A 20,903-nucleotide genomic window follows, 5' to 3' on the forward strand; every position below is an offset into this window, starting at 1 on the left:
CATCATAGGCCTTTATCATTGAATCTTCACTAATCCCAAGAATGCCTTTGAGGGCATCATATATTTTCTCTCTAACAAATTCAAAATCCTCTTCATCCACTTTGACAACATAAGGCTTTAACATGCCCTCGTGGATCCTATTCATGGCTTCAAGAATAGTATCCATCAAACTAGCCATGCTCGCCTTCTTTCTCTTTCCCTTCCTCGATGAAGATGGTGATATTCTTTGACTACCACTTGCACTTGATTGGTTGGATTGAGAAAAGTCTTCATCCAAATGACTATCAGCATCAACTAGTATACTGAAATCTCCAACATCATCAAGATCAATGGCCTCGTCCATAATGTTCCCTTCCTCCACCTCATGAGTCATGACAGCTGTAGTACCTTTTGCCATGCCATTTCCCACAATGAAGGCTATCTCATTATAGTATTGGAATGGCTGCCTTTGATACACTTTTGCATTTTTGAATTCTTTCCTTTACAAATTAGGAAACAATTGAAATGGTTAGTTGTCTTTTAATACAAAATATACAAATATAAAGTTAAACAAAATGAATATTAAATACCATTTTACCTTAAACAACTCATTCCAAACATTGTCTTTAGCATTCACACACAGTGTACCTTCATTCCAAGAAAATCCACTTGTATTTCTTAAATCTTTCATTACTCTAAATCCTACTTTCTATGTTTTCAATTTATTCTTAAAATTATCCTTGGTCAGATTTTGCTTTAGCTCATCATTGAATCGCCTTTCAATGGCAGTCCAAGCTTCCTTTTTGAAACCACCTTCACCTTTTCGACCAATCTGTACTTGCTCTTGAAGCAACTCAAGGAATTTGTGCTCCATATCCCTAGTCCATAACACCCTATTCATAGAAGGTGCATTGATGACATGTGTCTCTTGAGACATGCTAAGGAACATAACAAAAAAGGGTAAAAAATACTTGACCATATAATATTAGACCTTAATAATGTTTATGGAAAAATGAAAGTATAAGTAACTATAATCAGACCTGTGAAAGTATAATCAGAGATCAGATGTATGCATGTGATTTAAAAGACCTAGTAAGGAGTTTTGAGACCATAGTATGCATTGAAGATGGTAAAATATATAAACATAATACAAACCCACACCAATCAATATACATATAGCCACATTATATATCCAAAAAATCCAACATAGATTACATCAAATATGAAAACTAAATATCATTGAAGACACTAGTCACAACACCATATGCATTGAAATACAAATCAAATAAATAAATAGCATACAAACTCACACTAGTCAATTACTTACAATCACATTATGTATCCTGAAATTAAACATAGAGTACATCAAATATGAAAATGATGTGTGCTAAATGAAAACTAACAAAGCTCAAAATGGAGCCTGAAGTTAAAATTGCAAATCCAAACACGGTGCCTGTGGGGTTTGAGTTTCAATCAATATTGAAAAATAGTTGAAACATCGATATTTTTATTCATGGGTATGTAAGTATGCTTTCCTAGTAATTCTATTTGAGAAGTAAGAAGAGGAAATGATTTTGCAGGTGGATTATGCAAGGATCTTTTTGAACTTTAACACAAAATGATTCAAAGATTGTGTATTGTATTCTCTCTACAACATTGGATGCTCCAAATCCCAAGAATAAGACTCCATGTCCTGGTTCATTAGTGCTTGCGACTCCTAAATGGCAGCAAAAATCTATTGTACAAGGGTATAAAATAATCTTACACATCTGATAACTTACCTAAAGAACTATCTGAATATGGACATCAAGATTTCTATGTACCCAAATACAAATATATAGAGTTATAATATCAAAAGAGCCCTAGATTTTGGATAGACTTAGGGTGTACTTCATTTGTAGCCCTAAGAAGGTATGCTATTATTCAGGTCCCTTGGTAGCTTGAATGCTAACCTAATCATAAACCTATAACTCTACAGGCTGTTTCTTTGAGATGATAGGCAACATTGCTAAAAAACACACCAATATATGAAAGAAGGATAGCTTCTCACAAGGACACTAAGGATTACTAAACGTGGGTGGAACAGGTAGTTAGCTATACACAATACTCTTCTCTTCACACAACTACCCCACGCTCTGCACCCATTTACATAATGTTTGGCAAGGAATTATGTGCTTTTAACATGCTTTCCAACATGGTAATCTCTTCCTTTCACAGAGTACCAAAACATGATATGCTTGAAAAAACATTGTATAACACAGGTAAAGGACCATGCATTCAAAGGACAAAATGTGCAAAATAAGGATACCTATATTTTGTCCTGCTTAAGCTAAGTTTTCTTAAAGTAATGGGGGCAATAGTCTATTGAGTTTCCCCAATTCAATAAAAAAATAGCATTTGGGTACCGCGAAATGGGAAGTTGGGTCATGAATAATCTGATCTCTACTCTCTTATCTCTAAATCAAGGTCAAAATTCAATCAGACACAAATGATCGCAACACACAAGTACACCAGGATGTTCCCAAAACATAGGAGAAGTGCAGTTAGGTGGATTTTGAATGGAAATGATGTATCTCAACTCAACTTCCTCCACTAATCTGGAAGAATGTATGAATGTTTTTACCAAGTTGGAAGCAGCTGGAGATGATAGTAATGATAAATAATTAACTTCTTAAATGCAAACTCAATTGAGAAAGAAAATGAGGAAAAAGAATAAAAGTTGCTAGCATTGCAGGTTGCAGCACTGACTAATGAGTCAAAGCACTAAAAGTATAATCAGAAATCAGATTTAAAATACTACATAAGATGCTTTGAGACCATATTATGCATTGAAGATGGCCAAATAAATAAATATCATACAAACTCACAGCAATCAATATACATATAACCACATATTGTATCCAAAAATTCAACATAGATTACATCAAATATGAAAACTCAATATCATTGAAAACACTAATCACAAGACAACAACGTATGCATTGAATTACAAATCAAAGAAAAAAATATCATACAAACTCACACTAGTCAATATACTTGCAACCACATTGTAGCGATGATGAAAATGTCACATATAATTCATTCATTTGAAATACCACACAAGTGTCAATATATATATCAAAAATATCTGCCAATATAAATTCTACAACAAAATGTAATGTTCCAACTACAACTAAGCCCTCGCTCTATAGTCTTTCCACATCCTTCGAGCTTTTTCATCTTGAAAGTTTCCCCAATCATCTCTATCTCGCTGAGTCATCCCATATGTCTCAAGTATGGGTACATTTATCCCATCGCACTCATCCTCTTCACTTTCAACTTCATAAAGAATGTCGTCCTCTATTGTAATGAAGTTGTGCAAGATGCAAGATGCTAAGACAATCTTAGTTTGTGTCATGATTTGATACAATGTTGCATGCCTCATGATAGGAAAATGTTGCTTCAAAATGCCAAATGTATGCTCTATTGTATTCCAAAGTGAGGAGTGTTAGTGATTAAATAGTTCTCATGGAGAGTTAATTGGATTTGCTCTGCAAAGCTCCTTTAGATGGTAGCATGTACATTGATAAGGGGGGAGAAATCCAGGTACATTTGGATATCTGACATGAACCAGATAAAATTTACCTACACAAATGTACCAAAAGTATATTGATATAACCTTGACATGTCTCTCATAAAATCAAAGGAACTAAACATTAACAAGTTGATTGCACATACTGGGAAGAACTACTAGTGGATATGATCTGGACAAAGCAGAAGTAAGAACATGACTATCTGCTATAGACCCTTCCCAACCAGCAAGAATGTATTGAAACTTATAATCAAAGGAACACACACCCATAACATTCTATGATAGGGTGCCTTTTCTATCACGATATTTAGCTTGGTTGTCGACATCAATTGTAATCGGTATATGGGTCCCATCTATTGCTCCACTACAATCCTACAAATCATGAATTTTCATTTAAAAACATATTATTATGAGTAATAATCAACATAATGAATATATGGCAATAGGAGATGTACCTTGAAGTAGGGATCAAAATGATCCTTCCCAAGAATTTGAGGAGTGTTTGGCTCAACGAACAACATATAGTCAGCATGGAGCACTAAGAAAGCCCTCAAGACCTTGTGGAAGTATCTACTAATTGTCTCTCTCAAGTGACCAAAATTATGAGAAATCTTACGATTCCTCAAATTGTGCCCAAGTGTGTGGAGGAACATCACTAGTTGTTTTTCTAAAGTGATGTTGCAAGAATCTCCAATGATTCCTTTTTGCCTAAGAATAGTGGATAGATGAAAGAAGGTTGTTCTAGTCATACGAAGCTGGTCATGGTAATCAATCTCATCTAAATGAATAACACTCTTATAAAATGGGATTTCATCTCTTCTGCACTTACACCTCTCTTTTCTAGCTTCTTGTGCAGATGCTGCAATGGATATTGCAAGGGTGAAAAGAGCAAGCATGATTCTAGTCCTCCTAGCAACGAGACCATGAATCCTTGGATCATTAGCAAGATCCATCGATGACCTAGATACAAATCAATACCAAAGATGAGGAGAGTGAAATTTGAAACAAAGCAGTTTGCTAACATGAAACAAATTGAGCATAACAGAAGTTGAACTCTTGTTGGAGAGTGATGCACATTTCTAATGATAATAAATGAAACATGTTCCTGGCTCAAATTCTTCACATGGAAAAATAATTAATTATTCAATATCAAATTAACTACATCCTCACTTTAGTTGGAAAGTTTAACATCCCTCAAGAAAAATCAATTGCATGAATTCATTGAATTGTTAAATAATTCTCTCAATACACAACTAAACATCATAGACATTCTGGATAAATAGATTCATTGAACACTAGAGACTCTCAACAAAATAGATAGTAATAATCATCAATACATGCCAATCAAGCTTCCTGTTTTAGCTTAGTTGAATTTGTAGATTTTTGATTCCCATCAACTTGTTTATCTTGCCATTTTCATGCCATTTCATCTAGAATGCTAAGATAAGCTAGCTTGGGTGAGCTCTATATAGATTGTTTGGGATTTACTAAATATGTCTTGAATAGCCTTTTGGATAATGAATGTTGCATTGAAAGAGCTCTAGCAGAAGTTTTTTGCGAGCAAGGCCATCTAATACCCAATAAAGTTGGTTTGGGGAGGTTTTAGATAAAAAGGAGGATTTGTGTTTAATAGATAGAGGTAGCTCCATTTCCATTTGAATTCACAGCAACAGAACAAGAATTGAGAGTGGAAGAGAAATAAGCTTGGACCTTGGACTTTGGACTTTGAAAATACAAGATAAGTAGATCAAGGCAGCCCATGTCTTCTCAATATTACTCACTGATTTGGATAGCTCTGGTTCATATAATCATGGTAGATCATAACTCATAATATATACATTCTAAGCATAATATGAAACTTGCAAGTTACTAGGCATCATATCAATATGTTAGATCGATTAAGGATATATATGGATTTATATTGTCTGAAACTACCTAGACATTACAATGTGCTTTATAGGCTCTATAACACACATTGTACAACACCCTTGTTCTTCCCTTCAATAACTATCATTACACATTAATTATCCACTCATTAAGTCAATATGCAAATCAATGTTTTGCTAAGATGCATAAATAATTATGAATAATGTTGTTATTCATTAATAGTCATTCAATTAGTTAACTCCTCTCGTCAATGTTTAACATTGTAAGCATTTCTTACCTCGATGTTACTCTCTCCCCCTATACTAGCCTTAGTCAATCCATCATAACTCTTGCAACCTCATTACACTTTCATAGTTTTATGTTTACATCATTAATTAATGTCAAATTATTATTTCTCTCTGGTCTTGGTTGATCCTTGGATGTATCAACAATACGTTTTGCTATGATATAACTCTATAGCTTCCATAGACTTGATGACCTTTTGAGTCCTATATTGATGCTCCTAAGTGATGGTTGAATTTCACTAGTAGGATAATATTTGATTTAGATGCTTGTATGGTATTCATCTCATGTAAGTCTAATGACCATAATCTGTTGTTCACTTTACTTGGGGTGATGAAAATGTTGCTTACTGTCTCTCTTTGAAAAGCTGGTCATTTATTTGGCGATCTAGAAATCATTCATCTTAAATTTGAACTTATAATATTATTTATGGAAAATTTTCTTCATTCATAAGACTTCATAATTTCATAAATACTTTATTGTATTAACTATCAACTAGCTATGTACATTTATTCCTAATTATCTTCTAACTAGCCATAGGTGTTCAAGGCCTACCACTCCCTTAACTACTAAAGTATTTTATTGCTTTATTGGGAATGGTTTACAAATGGGGTCATTATAATAGATTGTTTTGTCACGTGTCTTCTTGCAAAACCTAGACAATTACTCCATTTTATGAAATTCAACAAAAATGGTTGTACAAGACAAAATAAAGTGAAACCATTGACTAGGCATGTGAACATACGATTGCGTGCAGATGGTAACATGTACAGAGATACACATACCTAATATAGTATTGCATGCACATGTGGGGTTAAATTTGATAGAAGACTATATCGCATATAAGGTGATTTTTTTGAACCCCATAATATTGTACAATATCATATGAATGCATGAATATAATGTATAATGAGTGTTGTAAAACCATGACATTCTTATAATTAAATATTCATATAAAAAGTTGGAGAGCTAAGAATACCCAAAATACTTCATAAGAGATCTATTCACCTAAAATTGTTTTGACTTTGAAGATAGAATTCATGCAATATTGGAAATCACTTCCTTGGACTTGGATCAGAAATCTCCTCTGATTTAGCAATTGGGGCTCAAATTCTTGAATTTTCTTTTGGTTTAGAAGTACCGTCATACAAGAATGCTGCCCCAAATTGGTATCATATCACTTTTTAACATTTACTTGTTTCAAATGTTGGGGAATACCCTTGTTATTTAGGCATTATCAAGTATCTGAGATGAATTTGGGAATAATACTTATGGAGACTGTACTAAAAAAGAAGATACATACTTGTGAAGCTTTTCATGGAGTTGTTAGATCTAATTAAGAACACAATATCAGGAAATGGTCGAGGCAATGCTCAATATGTTTCTTTCTAAAAGATGCATAACATAGCAAACACTACAACAAAAGGCCACTTCCTTGCTTCTATGGATAATTTTTTTGCATCTTTGGCTTAAAAGTGTACCACATGAAATGAAAGGGAAACTTTCAGGAAGACTCAAATAAATTGTAACAAACTTCCACAATCCATGCTATTCTATGTATGCTTCTGGGTGCGATTGTGTGTTATTTTAACAGCATCAACATTTCAGATCATACTCAATGATCCATCATTAGGATGAGAGAGCTAAGCGAGCTAAGACTCAAATATTTCGATTAGTTTTTGAAGGGAATTTATAAAACTTAAATGGACATTGAAAACATCTACACTGTATCCTATACATATGTCATAAACAAGGTCGTTCCCTATTGTCTGCTGACCCCTACTATCTCACAAAAAGATGGATTGCATAAAAAAAAATCAAAACTTAGTCCATAAATAAAATAAACTAGCATGTCAAAATATTCCTTTTTTCAATTCACATTTTATAAGTTTGATTTAATACTTCATCTATAAGACTGTAAGTATTGAGTTGCAATAATAGACTTTCATGATAGAATGGTAATAGCTATATTGGAGCCCACCAATAGGATTTCACTTGAGAAACTTACTATCTCGACTCTAGAAAATTTAGATCCATGTATATTATTAAACAACTTCACAATTTCCTTTCCACAATTTTCAAAAGTGATCTACTGGCTTCTAAGAACATTGGAAACTTGGAACTCTCAACTACAAACATGGTGTCATCTCCTAACAAAGAAGTTGCTCCAACCAAACCACAACATTTTAAACAAGGGTAAAAAAGAACTGTACTAAAACTAAAACCTTGCTTCTGATTCCAAAAAATAACAAAGACTAATCTATTTCCTTGTTTTCCCTATACATTAGCTAGGTAAAAGAGCTTGATTCCATACTAATAATACCCACAAAACCTCACCTTTCACAACTTATTGAGGCAATGCTAAAACTCAAATGTTTCTTAAAAAATTGCATCACACACACACACACACACACACGCGCGCGCGCGCGCACACACACAAATGCTACTTGATATAGTGTGCCCACACACATGCACTCAAACATATGAATATACACATAAATAGTCGTCCCTACCATCCCCTTGCTCAAGGGAAAATATTCATTCTGAGAACCTATTTCCCTATCCCCCACTACCATTTCTTTGATTGACAAGGGACATTTTCACAAAATTCTTTGGGGAATAGAAACAACATAGCAAAAGGAAGAGAATTAACAACACCAAAACAAATTTTATAAACCTTTGTGTACCCATTTAAAAATTCGGAGCTAAATTGACGCAAAACAAAACTTGACAGCAAACAAAAGTTAAAAATGGAGTCCCAAAAAAGTTCAAAACAAACCCTAGCTTATTTAGAAGCATAGGATAGCATTGTACCTGGAAAGTGGGGAGCGGTAGTTGTAGAGCTCTATGCTTGGCAAGACACAAATATCTCCACCTCCTATGACTCTGTTTGGCAAGACGTTTATGCTCGCGAACATGGGAAAATGCGATGAAATGCCCTAAACCTCAATGTTCTTTGCGGCAAATGTGCTTCGAGCGACAAAGAAGAAAAATCACGGACCCGACAAGAAATTGAATTGAGTTAATTAAAACATGGAATAAGTATAGCTTATTTTTATTCCATGTTTTTTTAAGAATTCCGCTCTGCCCAATTTGAGGCCAAATGAGGAGAGTCCAATTCTAATTCCGATTTGGTGGATTGCAAACAAACATAATATTGATGAATGCATGAATTGCCGATATCTTATTCCACCCGAATTCCTGCTACCAAATGGGGCCTTAGGTGCGATTGCTAGTATAGGATTGTTAAAAAAAGACACCATCATCTTCCTAATTGACGTTACACAACTCTTCCACGTACCCATTGCTTGCCTTAGTGCAATTGCTAGTAATACTCCACTTTGAAATATTGAAACGTTGCTTCGCGCATTACTTCGTGGAGCCATTTTCTCATTTCACATACATACAGACGCTTCGTGCCATCTTTGACAGTGACTCACCAGGGATCCAACCAATAGTTTCAAGGTTTTACAGCTAATTCGGCGCAATCAGGAGGGAATTTGAGAACTCGTTGGGCTTAAGGAGGGCAAATTTAAGTACACAATTTCAATATTCACAGTTTTGATGAATACCTTACATTTATCATGATTTACATGTCAACGAGAATGGTTAAACCCTAGATTTCTTTACGCGGTTAAGAAAATTCACTAGACATGATTCCGGTTAAGCGAGAAACAATTCCGGAACAAAGATGTGTCCATTTTTTGGTTTTAGAATTATTCAGCTCAACGAATTTGATGTAACCGACCTGGGTTAGATCAGGCTCAGGGCCAAATTAGCAGTAGGGATTTCCAGAATGTCTGGGGATCACAGTGATCAGAAGGCCCTGATAAGGTCGCATTCATCCTCAGGTTCATCAGAATCTGATCTTGAGGCTGCACAGAGAGGAGGGAACAAGAAGTCAAATTTGGAGAGGAGGAGGTCTGGTAGAAGGGGAGAGTTTATTAGGAAAATTTTGCTAAGGGAGCGATTGCCATCTGCAAATTTCGGATCTCAGGACCGGCTTGGTGAAGGGGCACCTCCTGAATGGGCTCTGCTTCTGATTGGATGCCTGCTTGGATTGGCTACAGGGTTATGCGTGGCAGCCTTCAATCACGGAGTAAGGGATTTGACTTTGTTACATGTTACTATATGCCAGCTTTAGGAAATTTATAAGAAAGACCCCCAACAAGCGATTTTCCGTAAACAAGAATGAATTCACCAAGTTTTGAGGAATTAGATTCACCTAAGTATACTTGTTCTTTGTAGTGATTCTATCAATTTTCTCTGAAGTAGCTATAATGAGTGATATATTTCTCTTTGTGAGGCTAAGATTTGAAGTTATTAAATTTACCAAAATTTACTTGTGATAGAAACAAATTTAATGTTTTTCCTCAGAATTTGGCTAGAATGGTTGTCACATTTTATTTTTGAGTCCGAGTTCAGAAGTTATTTCCCCAGAATTAAACTACGGTCTTTGATTCATTTATTCAAGGCAGAATTCTGTTGTTAAATTTGCAAAAATAAACATAAGCTGGGAGCAAATCATGTGTTATTTCCCAGAATATACTTACAACTACATTTTGTTCCTTGGGTCTTGATTGCGGGGTGCCTATGCTGTGAGGCACATGTGTGTTCCCTATATTTACTTCGATATATTCAAAGCCTGTCTTGCCTTCAACGTTCCATTGAATTTCCACATCTCATAGTTTTTATAGTATGTTTTCTTAGTTCAACAAAATGAGGAATGAACTTTATGAGGAAATTGTCGTACTGAAATTTGATTGCACCCTGGGTTTGCCGGTAGGAATTGAGATATTGTAATGTCTACATGCATAGGGGTTGTCTTTGTACCCTCATTTGACACAATGTGCCCTAGGAGTTTCTCGTCCATTTTAGCACACATTGCTTTCTTTGAGTTGAGAGATATTCCATTTGATCTGCATCTTTAAAAAATATTTTCTAATGACCTGAGTGATCTTTCTTTGTCTTGGATAAAACTGTGAGATCATCCATGCGGACTACTATTCCCTTATATTTGAGGCCATTAAAATACCATAACCACAATCTCTTTGAAAAGTAGTGCCTGCATTGATCAACTCAAAAGGCATTTTTTTGTAAGCAAATTTTTTTCATAAATTTGTTGCTCTATCTTTTGCATCTTATGAGTAATTTCCTGACAGATAGCACCGTATTCCATGAATATTGTTAGAATATCACCCTCAATAGGGTGATCTCCCTCTGCATATCACCTCTTGTGCATTTTATGAGTGTTTTATTGAGGGTGATTTCCCTGAACATATCACCTCTTGTGCATCTTATGAGTGTTTTGCATCAGGGATCAGGAGAAATCCCACTGAAAGACAAAGTTGTCATCATATCTGCTACAGGCAGGTGATAAAAATATTTATCTTTCAAACTGTAACATCACAAACTATGATATAGAGAGAAAACACAACATGCAACAAAATCTGATCTACTAGGCATGATAAATTTAAATTTTATTCAACAATCTGAATATCATATCTTGTAAGAAAGGAAAGTAGAACCATCACTGAGCGCCACTGCATTTTGTCATGCAAGACTGGCAGTTTTTTGGTGTTTAAATTAGCAAATTCCACGGAAATGATAACATTAACTGGTGCAATGTAGCATTCCACACGTAAAGCTCATTGCACCCTGAAAAAACTCGGTCTTCCCTTACAAATCAATTCCAGATTGCCAAGGATTATGCAGTCCTCTTATCAAGATTGGGGGAAAGAGTCACAATTGTTGCTGATACTCGAGATCAGGACTTCAGTGACTATATTTTTGCCACAGATGCCTAATCTGTGACCAATTATGGCATTTGGGAGTATAGCGAACGCAAGAAATTTATTTCAGCCTCAACCGATTAGAGTATTTTCTGTACCAATGTGGTCACCCTCTTCACAGAGGTTCCTATCCTGGAGTCCATTGGACTAATCAAACAAGAGAGGTGAGATTGCCAACTTAGTTGAGTTGTGTCGAAATCAACTTTATTCACTTTCCAGGGTATATGATGTATGAACAATTAGATGGAATTGCTATAGGATCTCCTTATCCCCCTGTTGGAGTTCTTACTGGTAAGTATTAGGTGGGTTTAAACCTAATACCAGGAAGCATAAGATAGGGACAAGTCTAAGGATCAGCTAAGTCCTACAATCATCAGGACTAAATCTTAGTTCTGGGCTGACATTAACACAGTCATCAGGACTCACTTCACTTTAGGCTCTGCAGGGTCAAGGCGGGCAAATCTTAGGGATTGATCTTACTAATTTGATACTCTTCTCTTCAAGACTACCCCCTATAGCAGATATTGGTCAGTATTCTTCTATGATTTGCTTATAAACTTCTTGATTATAGTAGCTAACTATAACTGAAGGGAAAGTAAATGCAAGTAAGTAATGACCAGCACTTTTAGTTCATCATTACATAAAAATGGTAAAGTGATTTGTTTGTTTGTATATTCTGCAATTATATGAATCATCAACTTGTTCTTGAACTTAATTGACCGGTGTCTTATCCATTGATATATACAGTCAAAACCAGCAATCTTGGACCAATTTGATCAACTTGTAATTAAATTTGTCAACAGTGAGCTCTGAATTTCATTCTTACCATATCCTTCTTATAAACCCTAAACCCTATCAATTATAGAGAGTGATAATCTAATTCTTTGAATCAGCAGCAATCAGTAAGAGATATACATTTTGTATGAATTGCATTAAACTGAATGAAACTTATTCATTTTAATCTCAAGATTATAGTATATAAGAAAGGAGACAAAACCCAAAGACACAAATATATAGAGAATTTCCTTCTTGTACTGATTTCCTTTGAAAATGTTTACAATACTGACAGAGACTCAAAAATGGTTCAGAACTTGACAACTGATAGTCAGTATTCACTGTATATATTCAAGTATACAAAAACTGATTACAGTCATATAGCTACAGAAAATGGACGGATTGTAAAAGAAACATAAGAAATAGAAAATTCTACAGAAAGCCGACCTCTACTCCACATCTTGGAAATCCTTATATAGGATTGCAACAAGCTACAGATGGGAGGAGGACACATGTCAAAATTCGGATGGATATAAAAGTGACAAGACATAAACAAAAAGATATGCAAGACATTCCTCAGTGTTCAATCCAAAAAGAGGATGTAGCTGAAAAAGTCAGTAGGTGAAAATTTATGTCATGCTTTTCTGATTTTACTCCCCTTTTTCCTTTACTGTCTTCAGCAAAATATCTCAGCTACCTCCTGCCGGCAGGGCTTTGATTTCTCCCACTGCTTCCCAAATTTAGATCTCCCTTTTGGTGGGCCACTCTGTAGTTCTAACCTCTTCTAGGTCCTTGGTGGCTTTAGTCCACCTCGTATCTGTAATTGCTTTAGACTCAACAGAACATTGTTCAAGTCCATTTCTGCTCTGAATAGGGAGTCGATCAATTTATTGTAAGGGGTATCAGAGCTGTCTTCAAAAATTGCCATAGTGGCCTCTTGAGTCAAGATGGCACCAAAGGAATTAGACCATTCCCACCAATCCGTCACTGTACTAGTGGCATCCAAAATTGGTGGTATACAAGGCTGAGTTCCCTGAGATAAAACTTTCAGCTTCCTTTGTATAATTTGCAATTTACTAGTGAAGAAGCCAATTAGTTCTCTGACTACCTCTAAGCCCTCCTTCACTGTGATTATCTTATCAGGCAGATCTGGCTTTTTAGCCATCAATACAATAAGCCTCTCTAAGAACTATGTATATGGCCCCCACATATTGAAAGTGGGTGATAGCTATGAAAGTGCCTCATTGCAGAATTGCTCAGCACTTTGTAAAGCAACATAAAAATTATGAGCAGGTTGTGATATATTCTTCAGAGTTTCAACCATGTGGCTCATTAAACTCTTAAGGACAGCTGTCCTTACCTCATCTCCTTGCCTAGTAGGTGGAGCATCAGTGCTCATTCTCCTTGGTTCTGCTACATCTTCTGCCTCCAATCCATCTATTTATGTTGGGGCCTCAGTTGTGTCCTTAGCTAGTTGTTCCTGATCTTTCTGTTCTTGGCTTTGCTCTATAGCAACCACCTACTTAGCATTTACAAGTTGCTCTTTTGAGAGATGCAACCTCAGCCTCTAGTGCTTGGACCTTAGCCTCAAGCTCTTCAATTTTCTCCTTATACACATGGCTTTTTCTAAGCTCATCCTCATAGAGCTTCCTCACATCAATATAATCATGTATGGACTTTGAAAGTCTGGTCTCAATCTCCTCTACCTTGGCCTCATTCATGAATGAGAAATGCTTCATGGCCTTTGAGATATTCGTACTAGAGGTGCCCTGCAGAGTCCACACAGTCATGTTACCCTATTCTGTACTCTGCACATCCATCAGCTTTGGTTTGTTTGATGCAGGGGCAATGCTCCAAACTGCCGAAGATTTGGTATCTATGTTGAATTCTGTTCACTTTTGCAGTCCATCAACACCAAATGTCTCATATGAGATGGCATTCTCCTATCTCCTTATCTAATCAAGCATAAAAGCTTGCTCCAAGCCGGGTACCAACAACATACCACTTCTTTGCACAAGGTCCCTTGCCTCCTCTAGAGTCATAACTTCACTCTCAGGATCATAGGCTTGTAGCTTCTCAGCCAATTCTAGCTTCCTTTCATCTGATTCTCCTGGCTTCGTCATAAGCACCAACTCACTCTATTTTATCTTGTACAAAAAACTCTTGAACTCAGTTGTTTTGATGAACTTACCATCCTCTATTAATTGTTGGGCTTGGATGATCCTATCATCCGGCTTTGCTGCAGCTAGTTTCAGGTCTGTGAGTGTGCTCTCAGTTGCATTAATTCTATCTTGGAGATAGCTTTTCCTTTAAGTCAGCACAATATTGACTATTGCTTGGTAAAATTTGTAGAGTCCTTTGTTTTACCTCTGTAGGTATATGGATAACCTTCTGTTTCTTATTCCCTTTTGTGACCCATGATGCCTCAGGAGCGTTATCTTCCTCTATTTCTAGAGTCACATTAGGTTCAAGACTGTCTGGGCACACCCTCCCTTCTTCTCCTATAGGTCCCTCTGGCAATTGGGCCATGATTTCAGCATGGTCAGTGACCATCTTCCTAATCCTATGAGGATAGGGGATATCTAAATAAAATCCCTTGAAATTGGGATCAATTCTCTTCATCTCCCTTTCTACCCTCAAAACATCATCGAGTTTGGCCAGTTTATCAGCTGCCTCACCCTCTGTAACTATATTAGGAATAACATCCTCATGTGGTAGCTCCTTGGTGCTAGGTAGCACATAGTTCCTTATTTCTTTAAGGGAGGTTGTAGTGGTGGAGGAAAGAATGGATTTGATCAAGGGCCTCCCAATTGACAAGTCCCCCACCTTTAAACATCAACATAAGAAAGCTCCTTTATGCACTTTAGGCCCTAGATACTCCCTATTAACCATAAACAACTGCCATATAAATTCCATTATACCCAACCTAGGGGAATAAACTTCGGTAATATGTGGGGTGGCTGGGGACAACCATAGACTCTCATCAAAGAAAAAGTTGGAAACAGGAAAATGTCCCCCCAATTATGGTCTAATCTTTTACCCTTAGGAAGCGGGATTGGTCTTAACAGACTCTTTAAAATATCAGGTGCCCTAAAGTAACTTGGATCTAACATTCTCATTATCACAACACTACAATTATTAAAGAAAGAAACAGAATCAGAAAAATGGTAATTACTGTCCATACTCGTGTCCATAGCTGAACTGATAGCTCTCCATTTGCATTTGAGGTGTGGTCAATGAAATCAGAGCTCATATACCCCACATTTCTGTAGAGGATTAGGTGCATCAACAATGAATAGTGATGGAACTTGAAATCTTTTAATTCTCCACTTTGAGGTAGGGCAATGTTTTCCTTCATCACCTCCAAAATGTATTCGACATAATCATACTCCCCCCCATGATAGGAGTCTTGCACATCTATGGTTATGATGAACTTAGCACCATACACCATATCAGTTCCATCTTTTTCAACCACCTTGTGGACACCATATACTGTTTTCACAAAGTAATTCTTGAACTTGTCCATGGGAATATGGGAATATGCTGTAGCATAGACTTCCAAGTGTAGGCTTTAGTATTTTTCTCGAATTTCTTCTGCAGATCCTCCAAATCTACAGGTTGGCCCATGGTTCCATCCAATCCAAAAGCTTCAATGAACGAAGCACAGTCAAGTGTACAAAGAATAGTTCCATCTCTCCTATGAAAGGATTTGGTGGCCGGATTGTATGATCGAATTAGGGCCTTCACCAAGTCCACATCCATGAAGACCTCTGGAAAGATCAACTTAGCCAGGTTCTTCCACGAATTACATACTGGGATCTTCTTCTCTTTGTTATGATAAAAATACTTGAATAGTTCAGAACCCGTGACCCTAGGGCATACAACATCTCTGCAAAGAGCATATGGGTCGACGAAAGCATGGTTGTTTGCAACATTAGCATCTTAGAAACCAGGGAAAAGCTTAATCCATTCTTCAACAAACTGTATGAACTCTGCTCTCAGGCATTGAAAACAATTATCTGTATGAACTAAAAACTTTGCAACCACTCAAATTCTCTTTTTCTATAAATAGTAAATTGTATTTGATCAATAGAATGTCTTTATAGCTCAATGTTCATTACCAATGTTCATCTTTGCATTGATTCTCAGCATGCTTGAGCCATAAAATCAGCTTATTCTGTCACCTTAGGGGAGTGTCACCATTATTATCCAGCAGTGCACTTTTTTTAACTATACTCACACCTCATTAGTCGAGAAGTCTTATCGTTTCCAGCTCATAAAAGTGAAACACATTTCATGTCAACTTAGGGTTTATGATCCTACGATAGCCACAAAAATCAAAACCCTTCGTAATATCTCAGGCAAGATCAAAGGCTTTACAATTTTACAACTATCATTGAGGAAAGAGACTCCTCGTATTATCTTATGATTGAAAAAGAGGTTCTACGATCTTACAACACCTTGGAAACAAACCCTTATCGAACAATCATAAACCATGGGAAAAACCCTTACGATTTCATGACACATTAGTTATCGTGGCATTAGAGCTGACTGTTGAAACCTTTATGATCTCATGACAGGCGGTCTACATTGAACAATGTAGCATTTTAAGTTACCCATCAAGCCCCTATGATACTACGAGAAACTGTTACCTTTCTTTTCCGTAGCATCGCCGGCTTTATCTTTCACTTTTACGATCTCATGACACATCCCTCTTCATAGCATCGTAGCACTTTATCCATTGGCTTGAGATCTTATGATACATTGTTTATCGAAAGATTGGAGATCGCAATATGCTACATTAAAATATAACTTATGTAAAAAAAGTTTCTGGCTCTAGCTGTCCAACTAAGCATCCACGTGGTGTACATTTCACAATTGACCAATCAGGATTGGGCACCTGTCACTTGTCTGACATTGTACTGCACCTTACGATCTTACGATCATAAGTACCTCGTCGCATCGTAGCACTTTCAATCTCACTTTTCAATCTTACGGCCAGGGCTTCATCGTAACATCTTACAACTTTTCAAAGACCTTCCTGATGTCTCGATCACCTCCTTGTCGTAGGATCAAAAAACTTAAAATGCTTCCTTGTTTGATACTTCTACGATCCTACAACAAACTACCTGGTTGCCTGGTCGTAACCTTTGTCAAATGTCCTTATGATCCCTGGATCGCCTTCTTTGTCTTAACATCGCACACCGGGCTTAGAACCTCTTCAACATGACACACGACCATATGATACAAAGAGAATTCTAAGATTAGTCACTTTAACTTTTTCATCTACGATACTACGACACATTGCATATCTTAAGATCGGGGAACTAAAAACATTACGCTACGATCCTCCGTTGACCCTTATGTTGTAACATCGGAAGAGACACTGTGAAAGACAAATAAACCCCTGCTTAGATATAAAACCTAGGGTAAGTGCTAGACTTTGATTTTTATGAAATTTCTTGTAGGATTGGATGAAAACATAACCCTAAGGCATCATTTTTCACGTTAGGGCAAGGGAAAACTAATTGGATTTGGGTAAAAATACCATGTTAGGGCTATCCTCTAAAAATGAAAACTGATAACATATGAACCCTAACATCACAACACTCTTTTAAAATATTTATTTAGGAGTCTGTCCCTTATAGTTGATTGCAATTTTAAGTTCATGAAAATAGGGGCTATCACCTCCATTGTCACCAATTTCTTTATGGATCATCTCAAGTATCTAGCTCTTTGTTCTTGACCCCTCAAATTAAAGTGATGGAAACACTATGTTGATGACACTAACATTTGTTGGCTCCACAATTGAGAAAATCTTGAACATTTTGACGTAGTGCAAAGCAGGAGAATCCCCAAAGGAGATGTCCTAGCCCCTAGAAAGTAACCACACATCGGAAACACAATACAAGATACAAGATTTGATACCAAACACAATTCTTTATTCATAAAATAACTAATTACATGCAATGTGCCGGGCTGTAAGGCCTTCCCGAGTACGACCAAATACAATAGCAATTACAATAATAGTTCTGCAATCCTTCAAGATCCAACCCCAAACCCTAGCTAGTCCAGATCCACACTCTAGTAGAAACCTCCAAGGAAGATTTAAACTTGTGCTCGCAAGCCTACCAAGCAATCTCCTTGTTTGCCAAACCTCACCTACCAGTCCTTCTCAAACTTTACCCAAGATCCATGTGTAAACTGCCTCACATTCAATGCTCGGTCCATACACATAGGAAAACTTCGCTCACTCAGCTACTTCATCTTCTCCATGCTAGATCCCACGTTGAATAATGACTCACTCCACCGAATGAATGCCTTAAGACTCCACAAGACCCCCTTACTTATACCCAACTAAGCCACAAGTCGGCCTAGCAATTACAAATTAAATAAACCCTTACATTAAATGCACATTTAAGCCACAAGTTGGCTTACAATAGAAATTAAATACAACCAAATTAAATGCCAAGTCGACTCACAATAACAACCAACTCCCAGACAACTCGGGCAACACAGAAACTGAGTGTCAGTACTACCTCTGAGCATCAGCAAAACCACAAGCATTGCCGAGCTCCACTAGCTACTGAGTAACCAAACCCCTTTATTGACTAAGCTACTCGGGCAATATTGCAATCCGAACCTAGCTGTACAAATTGAGCACAACCAGCATTACCGAGCTCCTTTCGATGACCGAGCTCCACTAGGAATTGCCAAGTCCATTCATTCACTAAGTTTGTCAGTGAGGCCACATTCCTTCCAACTGAGAATTGTCCAAAGATGATCGAGCTCCTTTAGTCACCGAGCATGAACCAGTGCTTAACCGAGACCACTTGGTAAACACACAAATTACCTCCAAAGTAACTACCGAGCAAACCCAAGATTGTCTTGCATCACATTTCCACTCACCTAAATTGCTCATGTCCTCACATCTCCTTCATCAAGGAGAGAAGATGACAACCAGTTGCCCTTTTTAAATATTCTCCTCATCAAAATCCTGATAGTTCCATAGCTTTGTTAGTCTTACACATCCATTTACAAAGATGCCTACCTTTATGACTTGTCGTATCACCATCCAACACAAGAAAATTAGGAATTCTTAAAATCTAAGCTACTAGAGCTTTTGGGATTTGTGATCATGATCTCATAGACTTTGAGATTGACCATCTCATCCGTGTCTTCCAATTGAATGGGTATAAAAGAAAACACATCTCAAAGGCTTTCAAGCAAAGCCAAATCCCTATGTGATCCCAAACCTAAGATTGCAACCCCTCTCCTCTTCAATAAAATCTCTAAAATTCCCCTAGTAAAGGACTTGTATTGTACCTCCAAACCTATTTGGACTAAGTTTTTTAGTACGACTTTAAGTACAAGAATATTTTAATTTTGAGAAAGCGAGAAAAAAAAAGAATGTAGAGAGCAAAAGGATCTTTTTATTAGGCAAAATTATGCAATTAGGAACGTTTTAGGGTTTTTGGATGCAAAAAGAAGAAATCATTTGCTTATTTTTCTTACTTTTAGCACTTTTCAACACCTTTTGGTATGCCTGGGTACATTCCTAGGGGTACCCAAATGCTTGATTACTGCAATGATAATTGATTGATATTCAATATTAAACAAATGACAGGAATAGTCTTCAAATGAGCAATTACAAGATCTTTCCATAATGAAAATGATCACGATTCAAGACCTAAAGCTAGAATAGAAAGTTCTTAACCTAGCCAAAGAGCTTAAAGAAAAAAATATTACTAAAAACTGAGTGACTTAAAAGAAAGTTACTTACATTACCATTATACTAAATATTACAATATTACTATAATAAGTGTATACCCCAGGACATAACCAAGTGAACTTGTTTCTTGACGTGTTGGATATGCCTCAAGGGTGTACTTGATAGTGTAGCATTTGGATTTCTAGAAACCACACCCCCTCCCCAAAGACCCTAGAGACCTCCTCTTTAATGTTTGTGTTTATAGAGTGACTTGGTCATGTGGCACCCTCTTCAGTGGGGAGACAAGTAACTTGATTCAGACTAGAATGAATGAACTTCAAGTTGACATAACCCATTGTAAAAATCTGGGCTCTTGGGATCTATTCTTTTATGTAATTTCCAATAAATATTTCAAATACTATGCAGATTGTTTAACACTGTTATCAGGGACGTGTCCCTGGTATATTTTCAGCTGTCCCCGTTCTGGAAATGTCTTGGAGACTTGGGGACACCTAGGGGACTTTTACTTTTAACTTCTAGAACAAATTAGACTTTGACTCTCAAAGTAACACAAATTTGGCAAATGAATTCTGTTGATTCTTATATTTTAGGTTCTATTATGTATAAGTACATGCTTTATCCATGTTTTCATATAAATATTTTAAATTTCTCTATATATTTTAATTTTCCCTATTGTTATATAGTCGTCCCCATTTGCCATCTCCCCCCGTCTCCAAAATCATCAAAAAAATTTGCCGTCCTAGAAACCCGTCCTATTGTTCCCTGCCATCCCATCCCAAAAACTCGGGGGAACATAGTTATTTAATGAATTAATTATATTGATTACACAGGGAAAGAACAACTGATATCATTTAAATCCTGAATACAATATTGGTGTCTAGACTTC

General features: G+C 36.6%; 1 protein-coding gene across 1 annotated transcript in view; it reads left to right on the plus strand.

The window, feature by feature from the left end:
* The first annotated feature begins 9,078 nt into the window (after positions 1-9,078).
* The window catches only part of CLC-F (chloride channel F), a 57,929-nt gene continuing 46,104 nt past the window's right edge, over positions 9,079-20,903 (plus strand). The window contains exon 1 of the mRNA XM_089790231.1: positions 9,079-9,818. Within this exon, the coding sequence (XP_089646357.1) occupies positions 9,516-9,818 (303 nt within the window). The 5' untranslated portion in view covers positions 9,079-9,515. The remainder of the gene's footprint in view (positions 9,819-20,903) is intronic.

This window comes from Cupressus sempervirens, chromosome 1 (assembly GCF_028749045.1).
Source record: "Cupressus sempervirens isolate cs-2001-9-10 chromosome 1, ASM2874904v1, whole genome shotgun sequence".
Lineage (NCBI taxonomy): Eukaryota > Viridiplantae > Streptophyta > Pinopsida > Cupressales > Cupressaceae > Cupressus > Cupressus sempervirens.